The following is a 23,621-nucleotide window of genomic DNA, read 5'->3' on the forward strand; positions in this document are numbered from 1 at the left end:
TGAGGGTAGCCTGAAAAAGAGCTGGGTATCATCCGCATAGCACCGAAAGTTGGGGTAGAGAGCGGCGATGCGGTGGGCGAGAAGTGCCAGATACTGGTTGAAAAGCCAAGGAGAGAGGTTAGATCCCTAGGGGACACCACAGGAAGAGAAAAAGATGTCAGAGAGGAAAGACCCCAGTTGGGCCTGGGAGTGGCGATTGGAGAGGAAAGAGGTCAGCCACGCCAGAGCCCGACCAGTGATAACCAGGTTATCACAGAGGCGGTTGAGCAGGATGGTATGGTTGACAGTATCAAAGGCAGAAGAGAGATCAAGCGAAATGACAACACATGGAGTGTTAGAGTCAAGTTCGAGAGCAGGTCCGCACAGATGTTCAGGAGAGCAGTTTCCGTGCTTCTGGCAGCTCTGAAGCCAGACTGATGGTCATGAAGACTACCAACAGAGTCAGCATGGAGATTAAGCTAGGAGATGGCCAGTTTCTCCAGGAGCCTGCCCAGGAAGGGAGTGATAGAGATTGGGCGATAGTTAGCTGGGCAGGAGGGGCTTTGTTTTACATATAGACCCCACGTTGAATCTGGAAAATGGCATTCCCCAAATGTGTAATCGTGGACAAATCATGCCTCCGTCTGTGCCTCAGTTCTTATATCTGGCTGAAATGAGAACACCTGGAAACAAGGGTGCTAGGAGCATCTAAAAAATCTGAAGGTCGTTTGCCATCACTTCCTGTGATGTCACTTGGGGTTGGGGTCAAATTACATCCCTTCCTGTGATGTCATCATGGGCTCAATGGTCATGTAATGTCACTTCCGCTACCCATGGCATTTTGGTGAAATGACGTCCCTGTTTTCAAGACTTTGCAGAAGGCCTTTACAACGCATGCACTGTACCTCTTCCTTTGGAAGCTTTTCCGCTGCTTAAATCCCCGGTAGTGTGACTGGATTGTTGTGGCTGCATCATTTTTCCTAAGGTCCGCTTCTTTCAATTCCTTTCTGATGAGATATCCTCTGGCAGCTGAAGAAAAAGACGCATTTCACAATGAGGCCTGCGTTCAAATAAATCCAGTGCACACAGCGAATACAAGCATGCAAGCTGTATTAGAAGCACACAGGCATCCTTACCAGCTTGGAACTGTGTGACGAAGGCCACCAGCTTTTTATCGTTCTTTGGGGTTTTATATTCCTTACGCACGGCGTACCCTCTGTAAGCTTGAACGTGTGAGAAGGGCGAGAAACACAGTTTTAGCACAGTTGCGCATAATAGCAACAAATAATGAAGCACTCAAGGAAACGGTCAAGTTAAAACCAGCATATATGTTCATTGCACTTGTGATCTGCGTAGAACATGCGCATCTTTCCTACTGCATCAATTCAAGAGTCTGAAATCCCCATCAAAGATGGCGTATAAAATGATGCAGTGGTTTCATTTTGGTGGGTGGTGATGATGGTGAAGACGCTCATTCCTTAGAAGCTTTTGTGATGTACAACATCAGAAACATGTTCGGGCACTTTCATACCCCCGTGACCTCCCTCAATCCCCCCTGACCCCGCTGTTATACTTAATTCCCAGTGAGAGTCAAGCAGCATTCCCTCTTGTTTGGTACATGCAGCCCCATGGTATAGGTGCACGCCTTTTGCATCGTCATTAAGCGTGCATCATAGAGAAAAAGGGTATTCTTTTTTTGTAGGGTAGGTGAGAAGCAGCAAGCTAAAAATCTAATGGAATTAGGCCTTTTGTGGCATCCTGTAGTGGTATGCGGTAGCTGGCTATGGACAGCTGCCTGAGATATCCATCCTGGTTGCACCAAAATGACAGTCTGGCCAAAGATTTCAACTATTTGCTTTATCACATAGGCCTATCTGTCTGGTCTGGGGAACGTCTCCTCCTATGACAAGGCCCCTCCGGCTCCTACGCACAAGAACGGGAATCAGGAAGCACAGAGCACTTCCTGGTTCCTGCATAGGCGGACAGGAGCCCCCATGCCACATTGTGAGTGCCCTATTCATTCTGTGTGTGCAGCGAGGCCCAGGAGCACCCCTTGCACATTCAGATCTGCAGTTCCCCAGCCTGCACCCCCAATGTGACAGGCAAAATGCTCCCATTCTTGCATGGTCCATTGGACATGCTCGCTGGAGAACATGATCTGTCACAGTCTAAGCCCCGGTTCCCCATAATACACAGCATATTTTTCCTGCCATTTGCTTTTTATTGTAGTCTGTTCTACTAGGCCATGCCATCTACCTTTGTATGTAGTAGGCCCAGTTTAGCATTGCGACTTCAGTGGAAGGCTTCCTAGAGGGAGAATATAGAGGGCATGCACTTTGACCATGATAGGGGACATATGGATGGTGACATGAAAAACATGAACATGGAGAGGTCTGTGACAGACAAGGTGGGTAATTGCAGCAAACATACACCAGTGAAATCCTGAGTACTGTGTGCAGTCCTACACTGTGTCATGCTGCATGTGGATTTGCAAAAACAGAAGGTGGACCAATGGATGGAGATGTCACGGATTATTCAAAACATATTATTACAAATTGTAATCAATATACACATAGTACATTATTATATGCAATGTTTTAAAACCATAAATAACAATTCATCATCATATACTTCATATATTCAACTTTCAACCTCAATCCCAAACTCACTCATTCATTCAAACATTTCCTAAAAAAACAAATTTGACTCATTAGATGTAATGTATTGTTCTCTTAATACATGTGTTTCCAAAAACGTAATTAACATAGATATTATTTGGCCCCGTTTTTGCGTTCAGGTGTCGTATTTTTTCTGATCAATAAATTAACCAGAATATCTTGTATAGTCGTCGACATGTGTTTTAGTCCACATTTAACAGAACTTGCTGTCTGTGCCACCTGACCACCAGGTGAGGACACTGAGATTTCCCGGTGGGCCTCTTTCGTGTGGTATTTCCACATTTTCACATATGAAAAGCATCGGGCTTGCTGAAAATGTGTCATATGGGGCCACTTTGAAAATTATTTCCAAGGCCTCTTTTGGTCAACAGTCATAATTTACAGGGCCTCTTTTTTTTCTTTTTTTTTATATGACTTAGTTTTACAGAAAAAAAAACTTTGTCAACATTTCTCATCTCATCATAAACACATGTTCTTTCGACGCTTCTTTCACGAAGTTGCCGCTTGACTAATTGTTTAGTCACTTAAACAAAAGTTGTTTTCATGAATACTTCGAGGACAGAATGATGTCCATGAAATTTATTACTCCACACGTCAGTTGTTGGTTTGTTCCAGAGATCAAATAGCTCCGCCAGTCTTCCATGTTGTCATTTTTTGGTGCGTGTTTCCCAATATGCAGTGATCTGACCACAGAAATTTCGGGACATCTGATTATCAAGTGTTTTGTCGATTCAATGGCTTTGTTACAGTATCGACATATGTTATCTGTTGTTTTTGGATCTCTTTTCCATATGAGTGTCTCTTTGGTTTTGTATAAATTTAGTCGAAGTCTGATGAATTGATCTCTATGGTACCGTGAGGGAAATTTGGTGAGATATTTCGGAAGAACACCAACTTTGTGAGTCGATAGTCCGAAGTCACAGGCTGTCTTCATTTGTGTACGTTTTTCTTCATTGATGATCCAATTCCATTGACGCATCCGCATTTTTGCAATTTGGGGCATCTGCAGGACCTGCTCTAGGGATATATCAGCTTCATCTAATATTTTTGTTAATTTAGATTCCCATATTTCCAGCAAATTCATTGATGGATGGTCGTCTCTCTTGATCAAAATCTCATACGGTTTAGCTGATGGTCTGAGATGCATTTTCCTTAGCATTGCTATGGATTTCCACACCACTGTATTGTGAAGTGCTTCTATGCACAATTCATGTCGAATGGCAATCCGTGACACATTTGAGGGTAATTTCAGTACTTTTCACCAGAGTAATGCTTCCGTTTGATCCCAAAATTTTGCACTTATGTTCCATCCGGCTTCGCTCCCAAATGTGAGTGTTGGGACTTCCTTTTGTAGAAAGAAAATTAGAACTGGAGACAGTGTGAACTTGCCAAACATAGCATGTAGCTTTGCTCCTTGGACTGCAAACATCTGCATCCTTGTTCTTAAATTTTGTTTCCAACATCGTTCTTCGATTGAGGTATTAAACATAATACCTAAATAACGAATTGTGTTGATTTGTTCAATCATTTTTCCATTTACCTTCCACTGGAATTTGTTTTGACGAGCTTGGGATTTATGACCGAACAATACAATTCTTGATTTTTCTACGTTTATTTCGAGATCGCTTTCTGTTAGAAAGATCTGAAGTGCAGAGAGAAGTCTCTGAAGACCTATCTGTGTCTGGTCTAGGAGCACAATGTCATCTGCATAAATTATCCAGCTGATGCATCTGCCGTTGATTTTTGGCGGAAAAGTCCTAGGTTGTTTTAGTGCCTTTGGTAAGTCTGAGATGTACAGTTTGAATAAAAGGGCTGCCAACAGGCAACCCTGTTTGACTCCACTTTTGGTTTGAATTTCATCAGTTAGTAGTCCCTGTTTATTTAGACATACTCTGATTGTGGTGTTTGAGTATAGAGCCATTACTGGTTGTAATAAATTTTCTGGACATCGCCATGCCTTCAATTTTCTTCACAAGATTCCTCTATTGATGCCATCAAAGGCCTGTTTGAGATCAATAAATCCCGCAAACAGTTGTTTATTGGACTTTAAAGCTTCTAGTATTGCTATGTTGAGCAATGTTAGATTTAGCTCCACCCCTACACCTGTGGTGAAGCCTGTCTGTCGCTCATCGATCACATTGGCTTCTTCGGCCCATTTTGCCAATTTGATTTGAAGGAATGTCGCAAACACTTTTCCGGTTGTATCAAGAAGGGCGATAGGGCAATAGTTCGCAGGGTCATTACGATTGCCCTTCTTGAACACTGGCACAATCACTGCTCTCTTCCAAGTTTCCGGGATGGTTTTTGCAGATGCAATTTTTTCAAATAAGATCTTAATAAATTGGGCCCATTCTGTTTTGTTTTGTTTAAGTTTTACGTTTGAAATGCCATCAGGCCCTGGCGCTCGAGAATTTTTTAATTTTTGGATGGCTTTCTCTATATCTTCTTGTGATTCTGTTACCGCCCAAGTTGATGTTTTTGGTAACTGACATGGAGAGGTCAATGAACGGTCAGATTTAAAGACCGTAGAGAAATGTCTCACCCACTTTTCAGCGTTTACTCCGTTAGACATCGCAAATGACTGCCTAAGCTGACCTGTATTGATTATTTCCCAGATGTGTCGAGTATCTTTGGATATAATCAATTTTAACATTTGTTCCACCTGGTCTTGATCTCGTATTGCATTGAAGGATTTTAGCCAATTTCGATATTTCTGACAGCGTTTATTTCTCATGTTTTCTTTTCCCGGCGCTTGTGTTTTTCTTATTATTCTGAGATCTTGTTTTAGCTTTTTTTTTAGCTTCGTCAAGTTTGGCGCTATAAGAATGTTTTACGGCCAATAGATCGATTTTATCACCATTTGATCTGATTTTGAATTTGTGTAGCAATGGTTCATAATTTATTCCGGATTCTATTTTGTCATCACACTTCATCATTGAAGTTAAATCTACAATTTGTGAACCATTTATTCGTAATCTGTTCTTTCCAGTGTTTATTTACACAGCTGCGGTGTATCGAATAGACCTCTCTTCAACTGGCGTCCGCCAGAAGAGCGTCAGCGGATCATGATCGCTTTTTTCAGTAGGTATGATAGTTAGTGTGTAGATTTCTGGAGGCCCAAATATAGTCAAGAGTCTTTTTTGACGGTCCCCTGTGCCATGTTTTCGCCGCGGGGATGTCGCCTTCAGTGCAGCCGTTTAGCATAATGCAATCTCTTATCATCATCTCTCTTGTCCATTGTTGACCTCGATGTTGATGGAAATCTGGTTGTTTGTGATCATTAAAGGGCCTCGGTTGATTAGCTTCATTGAACCAGGAGTAGTTTAGATCACCACAGATTAAAAAAGAAGGGTCTCGAAAGGATACTAGAGAGCTATAAATTTCTTTTTTTACTGCCGATATAAAGTCATTTTGTGATATCATCGCTGGATTCCAGTATAAGATTATCACTATGATCTGTTTAGTCTATACAGAGGGTGGACTGTTTTCCTCGAGAATCGTAGTTTGGATGAATAAATTAGGATTGTTTGAACTTAGAACTTTCAATTTGTTACTAAGTTTGACCATTGTGATTAGTCCTGAATATGGTCTTCCAAACAGATTTTTACTTGCCGGATTTTGGTAGATTGCATATCCGTCTCGACTGGGCATTGAACGCAACCATGTCTCCTGTAGACATATTATAAAGTGAGTTCCGTTTGTCCAAGCCGCATCTTGGAAAAGATGCTCAAAGCCTCGATTGTTCCAGGATGTCAATAAATGTGTACTGGTTTCTCCTATCTGTTTTTGCTAGTTGTTGCTCAGCGAATTTCCACCTTTACTGACAAAATTTAAGTTGGATTTCTTTTGCTTGTGCGCATTGGTCGATTTCGGAGATGTGTTAAACCTGTTCCATAAGTCAATTATGCGTTGTTCATGCGAGCCATTTATGCTCTGTTCTTCTTCTTCATTCTCGGCGTGTGCTTCTTCTTTCTCAGTTTGTGGTTTTGTATCGAATCCAAAAAATAGCAGATTGTCTCTTGCTTTGATTATGGATTTAGCACTGAATTTGGATCTCATGTGCAGTATCACGCAGTCGGAGCGATTTTCCGATGTGTATTCGACTATCGCAATATCATCAGATCGGATTGTTCGCAGAGCTGGGATGCTGTGTAAGAGCTTCATTATGTTGTTTCTATTTAAGTTTACTTCGTTCTTTTCTTCCAAAACATTTTCTGTCTGAATTTTCCATACTGCATTTTTGAGTTGGTCTCTATTTTCTTCTTGTAGCTGTTGTCTTTTGGTTTGTCTTGGATTTAATTTCAATGAAGTCTTTAAGCTTGAATGTACACAGCCTGTTTTTGGTTTCATCTGTTCTTTGGCTTGCGGATCTGGTACACAAATCCTTGTTTTCCTCAATACTCTCCCCACATTGGATATTTCAATGTCTTTATTTATTACATTTGGAGGTCTGGTTTGACCATCGGACACTTTTGAACGTTGTATTCTATTACGTTCATTTGTTTTTGCCACAATCTCAAAGTCGGGGTCTTCTTCAACATCGTCATCGATGGAATATGTTGATAGGTCTCATAGGTCGATCGATTTATCTTCCTCAGAGGATTCAGACTCTTCAATTTCGACATGGTGTCTTTTGTTTGATTTTAAGATTATAGGTGCATTTCCGTGCATTTTTTCATTCTCCAATTTTTTCAGGTTTTCTGAATTCTTCACATTTCGCTCAAATAGCCCCAGTCTTGATGGAATAGTGAAGTTTCGTATGAACTTTTTGAGTTATTTGGGTGAGCTCTTTTGGCCACAGGTTCCTTTTTTTTCTTGTTTGGGCATTCTTTGACCCCTTCTTTTTTATGTATGAGAAATCGTTTGGCTTCTCTATGGAAACAGCATAGCCAGTGAATATGCCAAACGAAGCTTTGTTTGATGTGATTATCTTTTCACTGACTATCGGAACCACTGGTCTGCTTTCCTGGTCCAAGGGAATGGTAATTTTTGGAGCTGTGTGCTCTTTTCCATTTTGAAGAGCTGCTACTCTTATTTCGGTTTTCTCTTGTTGTGCTTTTTGATTTTGTTCAGCAATTGTTTGCATCACTGGTGATCTCAAAGTTTCCTTGTTTGCAGTTGGTTTCTCATTTTGTGTAATAACACATGGCAACGATGCCTTTTGCATATTCAGACATGGCGTAGTCTCCATAGATAGAGGAATCACACCAGCAGGCATACTTGCTATGACTGGTTCACTTACGCCGTTTCACATGTAAGGATTGCAAGATTGCTGCAACGAGACATTATGTCGCATCCACTTCGTGCATTCAATTACAACATCAATTAGATCTGATCTTTCGCTTGCCTCACGTTTTATTATCACGTTTACGTGGGATTGCCAGTTTCGTGAGGACTCTGTTTCATAGCCAAGTCAACGTGAAAGATTTTCCGTAAATTTTTCTAGAGTCTGCAATTTGTTGTTCATTGAGACTAAGAGTGAACTTTGGTCTTGCATGGTGTCGTTCAAGGTCTCGTAGAGTTTCATAAAGGGTAAGAGTGCAATTGAGCTTGCTGCCAACACATTGTTATGTATTTGGACACTAGCCGCAATTGACAGATGTTCTTTTGTAGCTCTGTCAGTGGGACTTGTTACTGATGGTGTTGGGGATTTTCTGTTGACTTTGTTGCATTCATCTTTTTTTGATGGCCATTTGCAGTTGCCAAGCTCATTTCTGCTTCTGTGTCTGTGTATTGTTTACTAGTTTGGGTTCATGAACTGACTAGAGCCAACTTCTGATTTATTGCTTTGCCACATGACACGTTTTGTTCTGTGTTGTCTTTCGCCTGTGAAACGTTATTGATCAATAAGTGATCTTTGGCCTGCGGCGTTGTCGCGTATTTCTGTATATAGCTTGCTTCTAAACGCTCTTGTATCTGGAGGTAGTCAGCTTTCAGCCGTTCCGCCAGGCGTGCTTCGCGAGCCGCTACATCATACGTTAATGAGCTTGTTAGAGTTGAAGTGGATTTAACACACAATTTATTTATGAGGGCAGCACTGTCATCGCCGGATGTCCTGCTTAATTGTTCAGTTTGAGCATTTCGGTTACCATTTTCTTGGTTGCTTGTCAGAGGGAGACAGTCTTTCACAGGTAATTTCTTTGTGTCTGTGGTGTCACATATCGATTCACCCATCACATGCATGTTCTTTTTTAGAATCGGCATAGAGTGGTTGGCTAATGAATTAAGTTTGATTGCATTTGTTATCATGGTTTTTCCGTTGCCAATGTCATCATTGTTTACGGCTATACGTTTCACTTCTTCACAGTCCGCGTTGTTCGTCGCTAAGTTTCTTCCCGTGTCAGATTTGTTAGTTAATGAAGCGGCATCAGAAGGTAGATGCAGTTAAAGCAGATCTAAGTCTGTTATGTCCGTGATGTCGAAGTCGAAAAGGCGTTTCTAAGGCATCAACATACGCTGAGGAAAGGGGGGGGCCTTGAAGGGAAAGCCTGTTCGACAACTGGCGACGAGATCTTTTACATTTGTGTCACTGTTCATTACAACTGTGGAGGTGTCAACAAAGGTCTTTGCAACAAACGTTTCAGTTTCTAGCATTATTACTTTAGCTGGCCTTATGCACGACTGCATTGTATGTTGATGGTGCAGAAACTGCGAAACTAGTATGCTCAAAGATGGAGGGTTTTGAATGGAGCAGCCTTGCGTGCACAACTCTCTTTCAATTTCAGACTCCTTCGCAAGAACAGTGATAATGTTAGTGTTAGATATTACGTCGCTTACCTCGCTTGCCTCTAGAGTCAGGTTAAGTTGGGATTCGAGCTTTCTCCTCTGCTGTAAAAGTTTATGCCGCGTTTGGGGGCCACTTTTTTCACAGCTCAACGTCGTGTGTTTCATGTTGGGCAAGTTCGGTTTTATACCGCGTTCTTCAGCGGACTGAAGCAGACTGAACTCTGCTTCGAACGCCGCGCCACGCTCAGCGCCGGGAGTTCGTATTTGTAGGTTGAGCTTGAACTTAAAGGGACAAGCACTCTCAGGACAGCGTAGCTGCAGTTCCTCACAAAAAAAAAAACAGCCTCTTGCCAGGAAAGCAGGAAGCAGACTGAACTCTGCTTTGAACTCTGCGCCGCGCTCTGCGCGGGGAGTTCGTATTTGTAGGTTGAGCTTGAACTTAAAGGGACAAGCACTCTCAGGACAGCGTAGCTGCAGCTCCTAACAAAAAAAAACAGCCTCTCGCCAGCAAAGCAGGAAGCAGACTGAACTCTGCTTCGAACTCCGCTCCGCGCTCTGCGCTCCACGCTCCGCGCGGGGAGTTCGTATTTGTAGGTTGAGCTTGAACTTAAAGGGACAAGCACTCTCAGGACAGCGTAGCTGCAGCTCCTCACAAAAAAGAAAAAAAACAGCCTCTCGCCAGGAAAGCAGGAAGCAGACTGAACTCTGTTCCCAGTCCTCCCCTGCTGGCCACCAGGCAGAATACTGTCACAATGGGGCCATACAGTGACCCCAGGCAAGTTCTGTTGTTTCTGCTTTGGTTTCATAATTCGTGGCCTTGTTTCTGGCCATTGCCTTCTATGTGGAACATTTCACATATGTTGCCTTTCCTCTAAGTTGACACAAACATTTTCAGTAAGTGAGCCACATACCCTTTTTGCATTTGTTTTACATCTGGCAGATGTTGCATAGTTTGTAATTCAGTGCATTTACGTTGCATAAGAATGCCTTCTACACTTAGTTGCATTGCTATTTTGCGCCTGCCCTTCTTTGCATTTCATAAGCCCCAGTTTATGACAATGTAATGTCGATCATGGCTGTTTGTTGCTGCATTAATGCTTGGCGGGTGATTTTTCATTCGCATTTTCCTGAGCTAGTGTGGGTAAGGGGGAAAAAAAACAAGTGCAGACCAGAGTTATAATAAGAACCTGTAAAATATTCCTTATTCGCTGATATATGGCTTTCTATTGCATGATATTTCACGCGGTGCAATGCTTGTATTTTTGGTCATTGCATCTTTTCGATGGAGTTGTCGAAGCAAGTATCAAAGCAACTGCTCTTCTTGCTGGGAAATGCTGGTCCTGTGCCACTTTGACTACAGTAGCCCGTATCTGAAAGACCGGTATTGTCAGACGAAAAGTAAAGCAGAGTTAAAGTTAAAGAGAATGTTCGTAGGAGGAAAGTCAAGACAAACACAATGAATATAAAAATAGAAAATAAAACGATGGGAAGAAGGCAAGAGAGATGAAGAAAAGCACAGTGCAAGAAAGCAAGAGATGACAAGTTAACAAGAAATCGAAAATGCAGTGGCCACAAGGAAAAACTATGGAGGAAGAAAAAGAAACATGGAATATGAAAATCGCAAAAAAGAACAAGAGAGCAGGGCAGGAAGAAACAGTGTTGTGAGGTGAATGGGAAGACGGGAGAGATGGAGAAAATAGGCGATGCATGAGATGGTGCTGACAGAATAAGAGAGGTAGAGATGGACACTGAGATGGAGATTTAAGAAAGTGTGTGTGTGTTGTGTGCGTGCGTCTCTGCCTCTCTGTCTTTAATACTACGATAACGTGAATTGAGGAAAACCTCAGAGAATAATACTAGCCGTTTGTTCTCCTTAACAACTCTGCATTGTAGGGTTTTCTTAGGCAATGCCACCCACCTCGTCAGGGAAAGGGCCACAGTAGGTGGCTTCAGACATGGCTTTTTCTGCTGTCTTCCTGTACAACGCTGGATTATGTTGACAATTTCGCAACACCCAAGTACATCTTCCCAGCAGATGTGTTTACCATGCATTAGCAGCTGACAAAGAGGGGGGGGGGGGGCAGCTAATCATATGCACACCAGGTTGGAGCTGCTGGCCCAAGTGCACATTCATGGAAGCAAGAATCGGTTTCTCTCCATCTGTTCCCCATATAACTGAGTTTCCGTTCACCCCCTTTGCCTTCCCCCCAATGAGCATCCGGAACTCCCCTCCTTCCTCCTTTCTGCACAGTCAGAGCCGGCAGTCATCCTCTTGATGCAGACGCAGCATGGAGAGTGAGAAGGAGCCACCTCACTTCTCCATGGAAGGCATCTTCAGATGGCCACAGCATCCTTTGGATGAAAGGGCACAGCCATGAGCCCTCACGTAAAGGCCCTTGCTTCACTCGTTCTCAGGCTAGAAAGCCATTATCAGCCGTGAAAGCCCCCATTCGCAGGACTTATCTGTCTGTGATATGGACGCCGAGATCAAAAACTCAAGCCTTGCTTAAAATAAAAATGAAGTAAAACGTATTGGCATCATGTTTGACAAGTGGATGAAAATCTCAAACATGATGCCAAACACGAACATCAAGGATCAAGCTAACTCCTAGTACCAGCGATTGAGTTTGCATTTATCATGTGCTTGCCCCTGAACACCTTTGCAACACAGCTAACTGGATCTGGGATGCTGCAATATGCAGAATGCATGTTTGCTTTTCCTGTCTGCGTTTCCAAAGCTTCACGATTTATTTATTTTCTGTTTAGCACCATGCTTCATGTTTATATTGACGCTTCAGAGCACAAGTAACTAAGATGGAGTAAGGAATATGTGGAGGGAAACAATGAGGTGAGGGGGAATCACATTTAAGGACTTTGCTAAAAGTTGGTAAAATACTTAATTGAAGTCAGCACCAACCTTAAAAACTGTAAACACATTTTTATGTATTTTAATATTCTTTTATAAAAGTATTCATATGTACAGCCTTTCTTACAAAAATCGTTAATCATTGTACAAAAATATTCCTATAGATTTCTATTCAAGCCTCTGCAAATTTTAGTCAAGCGGACACATGTTTTGATCCTATTGCTCTTCTTCAGGGCTATTAGACACCATTCTGCACTGTTATGAATTTAGATTCAAATCAAAAGACTAATTCAGAAATATGAGAAAACAACTCGCACAGAATCAGTACAAAAAGAACAACAATGTCCAAAATTCATCCACAAATAAATTGTAAAAAAGAAGTGATCGGGAAAGAAAAACAATAAAAAAGGAAATAAAAGATGAATATCGATTAGTTACGTTTAAAAAAGGATCGTTTCTTTCTAGACATTTTGTTGCGTGGTTATTATACCGATATTCAAATATATGCATTTGATTGTTGGGTTTTATTATGACTACTTGTATTTGGTGAGATTATTTCAAAGATCTATGTGTCCATACTATTTTATATTTGTAAACAGAAAAGTACATCGACCTAGATTTCTCTGATTTTTTATATGTCCTTTATTAGTTCTGCTACTAGTATGACCTGTTTGTTCATATGAAGAAAATATGATTTACATACATAAGTCGTAACTCGTAGCAATCAAAATAGTTTTGTTCCGGTGTCTTTCTTTATTTTTGTTACTCAGTCGGGTTCCACAATTCACGTATACAAATATAGTGTATTTTTCTTTTTTACCCATAATTAAATACCTACCTCATCAGAAAACCTAGGGGCGTAGTCACCATGTTGCCTCATTATGTCTGAAATACAACTACCAATGAACATTGTGCAACAGGGTAATTTCCGGTTTTTACCTTGTTCCATTTATGTATTCCTGAATCACCTGTAGCTGCCATTATTAAAATAGCCATGGATGTACCAGTGTCATTTAATTGCACAGTTTTAGTTTTGGGTAATCCATAAAGTAACGTCATGTGACATCCTAATATCTATTTTAGCTTTGAAATTGCTATTTTAAATGTCAACAAACTTGTCCATTATGCAGTATGCAGGTATGAACTCTGTCTCCGGAGTTTGCTATGAATTTGTAGGTTCTCAGATTATCCTCACTGAGTACAGCGGTCGTTAAGTATAGAGATGCATATTCTTCAGTGTGAGCTAGTTAATCCAAAATTATTGCTATAAACAGTGTTACCTAGCCTATAGATTTCTAAGATGGGCTGGGCACCAAAAATCTGCTGAACTGTGTATTCTTACTTGAAGAGGAAGAAAGACTGTTTCCTGTCTCGCCGTGCCATAGATCCGTGTGTAAGTGTGCTATCTAGCACCATTGCAGATCTTGCATTTAACATATTTATGGACATTTCAGAAGGACTACGCGTCCTTGGTCGCCATTTTATCATTTTGATTTGTACTTCTGTCGATGAAACATAGTAAACAGACCAGTTAATAGTCAATAGCTGTATGCATGTTAAATACGCAAGTTCCACATTTGAATACAGCCATGCAACCAAGGCAATTCAGACTTCCAAATGATGAAATCATTGAACAGGCAGACAAAGGGGGTAATTTGGTTGTGTAAGCAAGGGGGTGGAAGAAGGAAGAGACTGCACACAGGTGGCATGATGATTGCTATAAACTTTTATTTGTTTGAGAAAACAAAGAGAAAGCCTGGGGCTACCCTGCCTCAACTAAACTACTACGGGTGTCGTCAGAATGTCCATATAATTCAATAGTCCTCCATCCTGTGTCAAAACCCTGCTTCTCTCTCTCCCACCTGAACCTAAACTAGAGAACAAGTAAATATTCTTGGTCCAGAAGAATGCCCCCCTTTTTCAAGAATGGCAATAAAATACACAAGCACACAAAAAAGGTCATGTTCAAAGACTTCTTGGCAGTCACTCTGCCTATGTCCTAGAACTCTGTCTCAGCAAGACTTTGCACATTTTGGCAACCAGGAGAATTACTCACCCCTCCTGGTATCTTAATTTAGCAGTTCAACACAGCCAGAGGAATGACTCCCTTCCACTGGTCCTGGTTACCAGGAGCATGACTCCCTTCTCCTGGTATCTGGGGTTCACAGTTCAATACACCTTGATACCTTCCACTGGCTTCTTTTCTCTTGGTTGCACAGTTAAACAACACCAGGGGGAATAACTCCCTTTCCCTGATCTTTCTTTTACTTTCATAACACAGTTCAACAACACCATGGGGAATGACTCCCTCTCCCTGGCTTCTCTCTCATGTTAGTAATACAGTTTAACAACACCAGGCTTCTCGTTTGCTTTCAGGCTTCTCAACAATAGAGTTCATATATTGATAGGGTCATCAACCCATATTCCTCTGCTGTTGGTCACTTGTTGCACTACTTCTTTGCTTCTGTAGACTTGGATTAATCTCCTGCCAAGTACTGTCATGAAGAAGATAACTTGTGTTCTTTTCTTGATTTGTGCCTTTGTGGTTGGGGGCCTGAACTATGACCCTATTGGGGAACCAATTCACCTTATGGTGCTGCCCACTTCTCTCTAGCTCAGGGTTCATATCCCTGCCCCTGAGTTCTATATATCTCCTTTTTGTGTGGTTGTGCAGTAGCCCAGACCCTTTGGCACCCCACCGGCCAGCCCTTTCACTCCCATACCTTATGGGACTTCTCTCGTGGGCTACGGTATGCCTTTCGGTTTGCCTTCGCTCAGTTCAGGTCTCTCTTGGATTTGGCGGGCTTCCAGAGCACTGCAACGACTCTGCAGCTTCTGGCTTCTGCAGTTAACAGACCGATTACAGCCTCCATGGTCCACCTCCCCTGCGAGGTCTGGCTACTGATTAGCCAAGGGTCCTTCAGCATCAGGCCCCATCGGGATGCCACATGCTCCTCTTTGGCATCCAGGACTCCAGCCACTTGAATTTCCCATGCTGAGCAGCTTCCTGGACCTCGGTCTCTTCTATGATGGCTGAGCAACATTGTAAGTCCTTTGTCACTTCTTATCTGATCTTGCAGTGGATAACGTGAATGCTCATTGAAGTTACATGGAGCCTTTTCTATGACTTTGCCTCTCCTCTTCCTCCCAGAACTTATCTGATATGCTCCCTTTTGGTCATCCCTAATCTTCCTCAACTCAGTATCTCTGAGATTCACATATTTACAAAGGTATCTGGGAGAATTGGTAAAAGGGTTAGAATCTAGGCAATATGGAGATATGTAGGGTGTTGGCTGACGGATGTCATACCGCGTTCTCCCGATATGTTCTCCTTTGTCACCAGAGCGGAGACATATTTCCATAAGATCCTCTCTCTGAGTAACACCCCCACGGGGACTAACGGGTAGCATTCCCACCACCCTAGCCTCATGGGACGGGGCTCCTCCCTGGGAGACGTGACAACATCTTAGGATTCATCACAGTTGAAATGAATGCAGCCTATAAACAGAAAGCTACCAATCACCTCAATACACCCAATTGCTATATTAAACTATCAGTGTATCCCACACATGTAGTTATTAAAGAACCACAGGAACTTGTTATCAAATGGTTCGACTTATTGTTACTGAATGAGGGTGAGCAAGCATTACTGTCCATCTCTGAAGCACAAATACTCACCATCTACCTTTTGCCTAAAATCCAAAAATTCTTTGATACAATTCCAGAATTAAGACCGATTGGTATAGGGTAGTTTACTGAACCCATATCGAAAAATATTTATATGTAATTAAGATATTACATATTAAAACTAGACTCTTACACCAGAGAGTTAACAAACATACTACAGAAGCTGGAATCAGTAGACTGGCTAGACCACTATTGATTAGTATCATATGATTTAAAGCCACTATTCACAACTATCGACCTTGCATGTGATAGTTTAAAATATTGGCTAACAGGTAAATTAGTATAACATAATGTATACTGTGATATAATAGAAGAGTAACACCAATGTACACCTTACGATAATAGCCTTTTTTCGGTGGGCAATGCTATGCTCAGAAAAGTGATTTGCAATGGGTGCAAAATATGCACTACTTTAGTGAACCACTTAATGGGACAATATGGAGTCACACATGCCCTCTTCTCCCCTCAGACTTTGGATTGGAAAAATATGTTGTGATATGAAGAAGATGTGTCAACAACATTTTTGTAATTTGGACTAATACTGAAAAGCAAATGTAGGATTTTACGTACAAACTAAAAAATGATTTTCAGATTTAGTTCAATTGGACATAACATAATCTCAGGAGATATCAATTAAAGACAAGGAAATTGTAACAAAAACATATCGTCATGCTACTAGTGAACACAAACGTAGCACAATCAAAAATATTCCGAAAGGCGAGATGATCTGATCTAGAGAAATTGCAGCAAGAGTGAACATTTTGAGGAAGAAGTATCGAACTTTGCCAACAGATTCGAAAACCGAGGTTTGGAGCAAAATATATTTTAATTGCATCTGCAAAGGAAAGGAAGCAAGAAAGTAATCATCTACTTAAACCAAATAATGTAGACTCCCTGGATAATGAGAAAACAATTAGGTTTGTTACCAAGTACTCAGCCAATGGGAACTTTATATTCTCTTCAAACATTGGAATGCATTACTTCTTGATGATGATGGTGTGAGGTACTATATCAGAGAAAAACCAGACATGGGAGGTCATTACAAGCTTAGTGGTATCCCGCCACCACCAAACAGACTTACCATTACCAGCACTTGGTCTGCTGGAATTTCCAGCAGATTCCGAGTGGCAGTAAGGTAAGTAATTCCCCATTCATTGGAGTCCCATAGGACTCTATGGAGGTAATTGTCAGAATTACTGGTGCCGGTAATGCAGGCATTGATTTGCCAGATGCAGGCAAGAATTACCTGCAGCCATTGGCTGGAGGTAAATCAGTGTCCCCACCAGCAGACTTGTGTTTTGCCTGTGCAGTAAAAATGCTGGTGCCGGAATTACCGGCAATTTTACCGGGACTTTTACAGCACCAGCAAAACTGTAATGAGGCCCATGGTATTTATTAACCAGGAACCATTAATCAAGCAATATGATCCCCAAAGGTGAATATAGGTGGCAATTGACTAAAAATCAAACCCAATGTAGAGGAGCAGCTGAATGCCTCTGCAGGAAGTCCCACACCCCTACTGCCTATATATTGGAAGCCTGAACCAGTAGTTGTGACTATACCGTGACGAGTGTTTGTGAAAAGGTATACATTAAGAAAACCATACCAGATGTATGGCCGGAGGGATGACAGTCTCAAGGAAGAGGTCCCCGAAGGAATATGAAAAAAGGAGAAAGAGAAGCTGGTGATGTCATGAGAAGTGAGAGTGACACACTAAGAACATAAGAAGAAGAACTTGAATGGACCTTATAGAAGCTGATGTCGAAATAAGCAATCTAGTGAACGTTCCTATGCAAAGAGAAGATTGCATGTGTGTGTGTGAGACGCACTGCATAAAATGCAAGCCGTTAAATGAATGTACAGATGCAGCAACGCAAATAGACCAAGTGATCATAGAAGCTGGCTATATGTAGTGAATAGATTGCAGGCAAAGCCGCCATTGTATATATGTTGAAACTGTCACAATTCTAGTAAGTTCAAACCCACGGAGAAAGAAGGATTGAGAGCTGTGCGTGTCGCAGCAAAGAATTAGCTTAAGATTGTGGACTTGAAGCGAGAAGGGGTGCCTGGCTTGGTGTCAAGACTAAAGGCAGCCAAGAACTGGTTATGTATCCTCAAAGAACAGTGAACGTGAGAAGCTGAATTATCCCTCATTGAGGTGCAAGGAAGGAACACAATGAGTGCCAAGTTTATTAATTCAAGAGAATTAAATGCTATAAAATGAGCCAAATTGTGGTTTCCTGTCACGTGAGCCAAGAATGGAAATAGGAGTTGGGCATGCCAACCAGAATTGTGATAAGCGTGCACCCATATTCCCTTTTATTCCTAAGAGGAGAGAATCTACTGCAAGGCCAAGTTCAAAGACAGTCTGCATGGCAGAAGGCATGGGCAATGAGAGATGAGGGGCTAATTGGGTGGGGAGCAAAAGTCACGTCCTACTCCCGTGACCTCGGTATGAGTTTTAGTGCTGCTAGTGAGGCGAATGTTCCAGACAGAGTGCCAACCAATTGTAGAAGGCCACATAACAAAGGGCCTTATAGTTTGAGAACCAATATAATTCTGTGTACTTAGTAAGTGTTGAGGATGACTTGCACTAGAGGCAGGCTTAAGTTGTCCATCTGACAGTAGATATCCTATCACAATACCAGTCCCTATAGAAAGTATACTTAGATGTTCCTCTTAATCCAATACCAATCCCTCATAGGTTTTTCTTATTTGCCATGAAGTATGACGTCGCTTATGATGAATTCTTTGTTCTTAAGTGTAATTTTGTATGAAATGCATTGAGAACACGATCAGAAGTTTGTTGATGTCCATTGTAACTCCCTGTTTTGCACAATTGATATTGAAACAGTTGAATGAGATTTTGCCAACTTCGTGAGTCAGTACAATTATTTGGTGTAAGAGTTATTCTGCATCCCATCCTTACTGATTAAGGACCTTAAGTTCACCAATTTTTCTTTTTAAATGAAACCGTTAGCATGTGCCCCTAAGCATCATCAAGAATAGAGAATTATAACACATATACCAAAACATGATTTCATCATAATAGTTTGTTCATTGATTATTTGGGATTTCATTTTTATCAGGCATCCATGGTAATGCACATATTATAAAACATTTCTTTTGTAAGTTGCAGGCAAATAGGGCAATAAAGAGGGTTACCAAGCAGTGTAAAGCACAATCAGAATCAATGATGCTTCATGTTTACAAGGCTGAACCAGAGGCTTTGGCAATATCCCACCCTTAATCATACTGGAAAACCCATGTAGCATGACATATATTTTGAGTTTATCACCATCTCTGCCTAACTAGGCAGTGCATAAAGAACTGGATAATTCATTTTTAGAGGATGACCTGAGATTGGAACCGGTTCGGCTATGTTTAAGGGTATGGACCAATGACAATGCAATATTGAACAAAGCAATTATGGCTCATGTTATCTATAGTGACGCAAATACATAAAAAGTTCATGGCTAACATTTAAAAAGCAGTCCTAACAGGCTGGGAAGTTCACACTCTAATTTTATAAGGTCAAACTCTCAAAAACGAACAGAATTATTTCTTACCTGTGTTTAAGAAGAAATTCAGAAAGAGAATATTTAAGCAATATGACCCGAGCTGCGGGGGCATTACGGACTCAGGTAATGCCCTGTGGCTCATAGTTATAGGCCCGAGCTAAGCAAGGGCCTTAACGAAGGCCCCAGGGCATTACCTGAGTTGCCACCGCCGCTCGGGTCATATTGCTTTTAGTACCCCGGACCGCAAGATCTGCGTGACCGGGGGACTAAAAGCATTTTTTTCTGTCCAGAAATGTTTCGGGACAAAAAAAGGAAGAAAAAAAAAACGACCAAGAAATGGCAGCCAGGAAAGGGAAAACGGAGTCTGTTTTCCCTTTCCATGGTGGCCATCGGGAGTGGACGCACTGGGAACACTTCCGTTCCCAGCGTGTCTGCTCTAAAAAAAAAAAAGACAAGAAGGTAAGTGGGGTTGGGATTGGAATGGTAGAAGGGAGGGAGGGGGAAAAAAAGAAGGAAAATGTACCTGGATCCCCGGCGGGGAACCATGGAAGCCACCAGCCGTGTGGAGGCTTGGAGCAGGGATGGCCCCGCTCCGGAGTCTCCACAGGGCTGGAGGCTGCCATCGTCACCCACCAGTGACAAAGCAGGCTAAAGTTAAGTGGAGTGGGGAAGGGGGGAGGAGAAAAAAAAAAAAAAGAAAAAAAAACCTACCCGAGTCCCCGGCTGGGAGCGAAGGCAGCTTCTCAGCCGTGGTGACTCAGAGCGGGGATGGCCCGGCTTCCAGCCTCCTCGTTGGCTGAGGGGCTTCCAAGCCCCCCCACTGGGAACAATGGCATTGGAATCCCGGCCGAGGGATTCCCAGCCGGGTAATCGGCAAGGGCCAATCAGAATGGTTCACGCATTCTGATTGCGCCCTCGCTGGGTACTAATATGAAATTATGAAACCCGCAGACAGATGTTGTACAATTTTGCTTGACAGTCTACTGCCAGGTGTCTTGTCATGGGCCAAGAAAAAACATAGCATCCTATCACTAGAGCTAGGTTTAACAACATATGGTTGAATGGAATTACTGCAGAGTGGACAGATAATCTAACAATAGACCGAAGTGGATTTGTAATGCAGAAAAGGAATGCTTTTTACATGTATTCTTCTTTTGCCTGTTCACGCGAAACTTAACCTAAGCACTTCTTAATCCCGATCCTTAAATTGTTGATTTTTAGGCAATGTAAACCAGCTCTTTGATTTCTATTAAAGGAAGAGACACCAGAAATAGCGTGGCTATTGGTGGGATTTCTAAAACCCTTTGAGAATTAGTGACATCTTGCTAAAATGATGGCAATTGGTGTTTTTATGGTTTTAGCTTATGATTTTCTATATCATTATTTTGTTCGTTTTATGACTATTGTTTTCTGGAGTTCTTGTGTACACTGATTGTTTGGTATGTTATATCTCATTGTAAGTTTGAAGGATTTTCTTTCTGAATAAACTTTGACACTCATACCATGCATGTATGCAAACCAAAATAAAGAAAATTAATTTGAATGGAAATTATAATCAAATAGGTCTATTGTACAAATGATGGTCAGACCACGCTAGTAGCATAACTAATAATGGAAATATCAAAGAAGTGAGACATCTAAGGCTATATACTTATTTATATACACATATACACATAATAGAAACATAGATCTTTGAAGAAATCTCACCAAATACAAGTGGTCATGATAAAACCCAAAAATCCATATATTTGAAAGTGGGTATAATAACAATGCAATTGAATGTTTCCAAAGAGAAGTTCTACTATTCATTGTAACTAACTAATAATCACCATGTATTATCTTTATTATTATTTTTCTTTGCCAATGCCTTCTTTTCTACAATTTATTTGGCGACAAAGTTTGGATATTATTATAAGCCCTGAAGATGAGTAATAGGCTCGAAACACGTGTTGACTTAGCTAAAGTTCGCAGAGGCTATAATAATAGTCTGTAGAAATCTAGCTGTACAAGTGATTCACGACGTAGGGAAGGTTGTAAATAATAAGTCTATTTTAAAAGAATAAGTAAATACTTTCAAATTGCGAAAATAATATTGGTGCCGACTTAATTTATCAAGTATGTGTACCAAAGTTTATTCAATAAAACAACCGGAGAAGGGTATCTAAGCTTAAGTAGGTTGCATCACCTTATACTCTCACATAGCCCAGCTCAGGCCACCCTTTACTTTCTTCTCTGATACTTTTGACATTAGTAAAAGCATCGAGTTGGAGCTGTGTTGGGAACTTCTTTGTAAAGACCAAGCTTTACTTATAGGATTGTAAAAATACCAGGCCAACAGCATCTGGATGTACCTTTGATCAAAATATAATTCTTTTAAACCAGTCTCAAACATGTCATCCCTCTTTTCCTCCCTACTCACCACCCCCTCTTTCCCTTATTCCTTCTGATACGGTGCAACATCTTGATGCTGCTTAGGAGCAGTCATGAATCACTCTGTGGCATTCTAAGCATACTGAAATGTAAAATGTTAATAACAACATTATGAACTATGAACACCTAGAAGTTAGTTGGCAGGTCAGTGGTAAGCATTGAGATTGAGATGTGTTCCTTGCACTGGGTTATTTGAGTAATATACATTGACGTATAAAAAAGAATAGTTTAAAGTAGATTTGGAAAGTGAATTATGTGGTGAACCAGAAGAAAGAGTCGGACTAAGATGTGACATGTTCTAGGTTGTTTATTCAAATAATACGGAACCGTCTGCCTCGCCCTACTGCTATGAGGGAAATTTCCTACCTGACAAACTAAAACTAGTGGTGCTAATAAAATGTCAAAAAGAAATAGTCCTTAGTCCAAACCCTACTTACTGTCTGGCCCTACTACTTACAAAAACGTAACAAAAATATAGGTCCTCATTCCAAGTTTGGTGGTATCCCGCCAGTAATACCAGCGGGATACCACCAAACCGAATTACAGTTTACATCAATTGGCCTGCAGAATTTCTGGAAGATTCCAAGTGGCGGAAACGCTAGTAAATCCCCATTCAATGGAGTCCCACAGGACAGGCTGTTAGCTGGAGGTAAGTCCTCCATCCCTACTGAAAAAGTTGTAGTTGGCCGATCCAGTATAAGCGCTGGTAAACATTAGCAGCACTTTTACTGTTCAACTTATGATGAGGCCCAGAACAATAATATCTTTCCTTGGGTTTTGCTCAGCTCTACTACTGGGGTCTCTTTGCAGAGAAGGTTTTAAAAGTTCTTCAATGTCTCACAATGCCATTTTCCAGCATCTCCACAGGGTTTGAATAATCTGTCTTAAATATTTACACCCTTCTGCCACATTCCTTTCTTTACATGTAAAAAGGCTGCCCATAATACAATGCCACTATTTCAGACTGTGTTTCATGATGTTCCCTTTTGGGGTTTGAGCACATGCACCCTCTAGGTTCTCTGTGTTCCCAGTCTTGCTTGATATGTTTTATATTTCCAGGACTCCCCAAAACCCTTATGGCCCTTTAATAGGCTTGCTTTAGCTGAGCCTCTGGTGGCCTTCTGCCTCTATCCGGTGTTCATGTTTTCTTGGTTCCCATAAAGCATTTGGGTTCCCCAGTCTCTGATATCAATATCTCTCATTTGAGGGCTGTCCCAATGCCCTTTGGCGTACTGGCCAGCTTACTTTAGCAGGTCCTCATTGTCGCGTCTGCCCATTTTGGTTTACCTGGCTTCTGTGACATTTTTGGCTTTCCCAGTGTAGAGTAGCCCCTCGACGCTCACACCAGAAAAAATGTAAACCACTAGGGGGAAAGGCCCAGCACACCTTTTACAAGGACACTAAGTTTTAATCTCACAAAAATACAAGTACGTGCCAGCAAAGAACTCTGCTGCCACGGAGCGCTCTGACAAAAACATCATAAGCAATGGGTTTTAAATATACACAACATCACAAGTGATGTACTTCCCAAAGGTTACAAATCCATGTAGCTGGTTGGGACAACCCTATACACATATAGCTTGCTCAATATGATATGCCATGCAATTGGTCACCACATTTTCTGTCCATCTTCTTCCATGTGGGGATCATCTTCTTCCCGCATCGTGTACAAAGGCTGTAATTGGCAATTTAGTTACACAATTCATTATTTCAATGCCCTACAGTGCACCTGGT

At 41.5% G+C, this 23,621-nt stretch overlaps 1 protein-coding gene across 4 annotated transcripts in view; it reads right to left on the reverse strand.

Annotated features, from left to right (window-relative positions):
* The window catches only part of MYO3A (myosin IIIA), a 2,295,212-nt gene that overhangs the window by 727,930 nt on the left and 1,543,661 nt on the right, over positions 1-23,621 (reverse strand). For all 4 annotated transcript variants that reach the window (XM_069648154.1, XM_069648153.1, XM_069648152.1 and 1 more), the window contains 2 exons: positions 1,116-1,202; positions 885-1,008 (listed from right to left, as the gene is read on the reverse strand). In XM_069648154.1, coding sequence (XP_069504255.1) covers positions 885-1,008; positions 1,116-1,202 — 211 coding nt within the window. The remainder of the gene's footprint in view (positions 1-884; positions 1,009-1,115; positions 1,203-23,621) is intronic.

This window comes from Ambystoma mexicanum, chromosome 2q (genome assembly GCF_040938575.1).
Source record: "Ambystoma mexicanum isolate Mex_15411 chromosome 2q, UKY_AmexF1_1, whole genome shotgun sequence".
Taxonomy (NCBI): Eukaryota; Metazoa; Chordata; class Amphibia; order Caudata; family Ambystomatidae; genus Ambystoma; species Ambystoma mexicanum.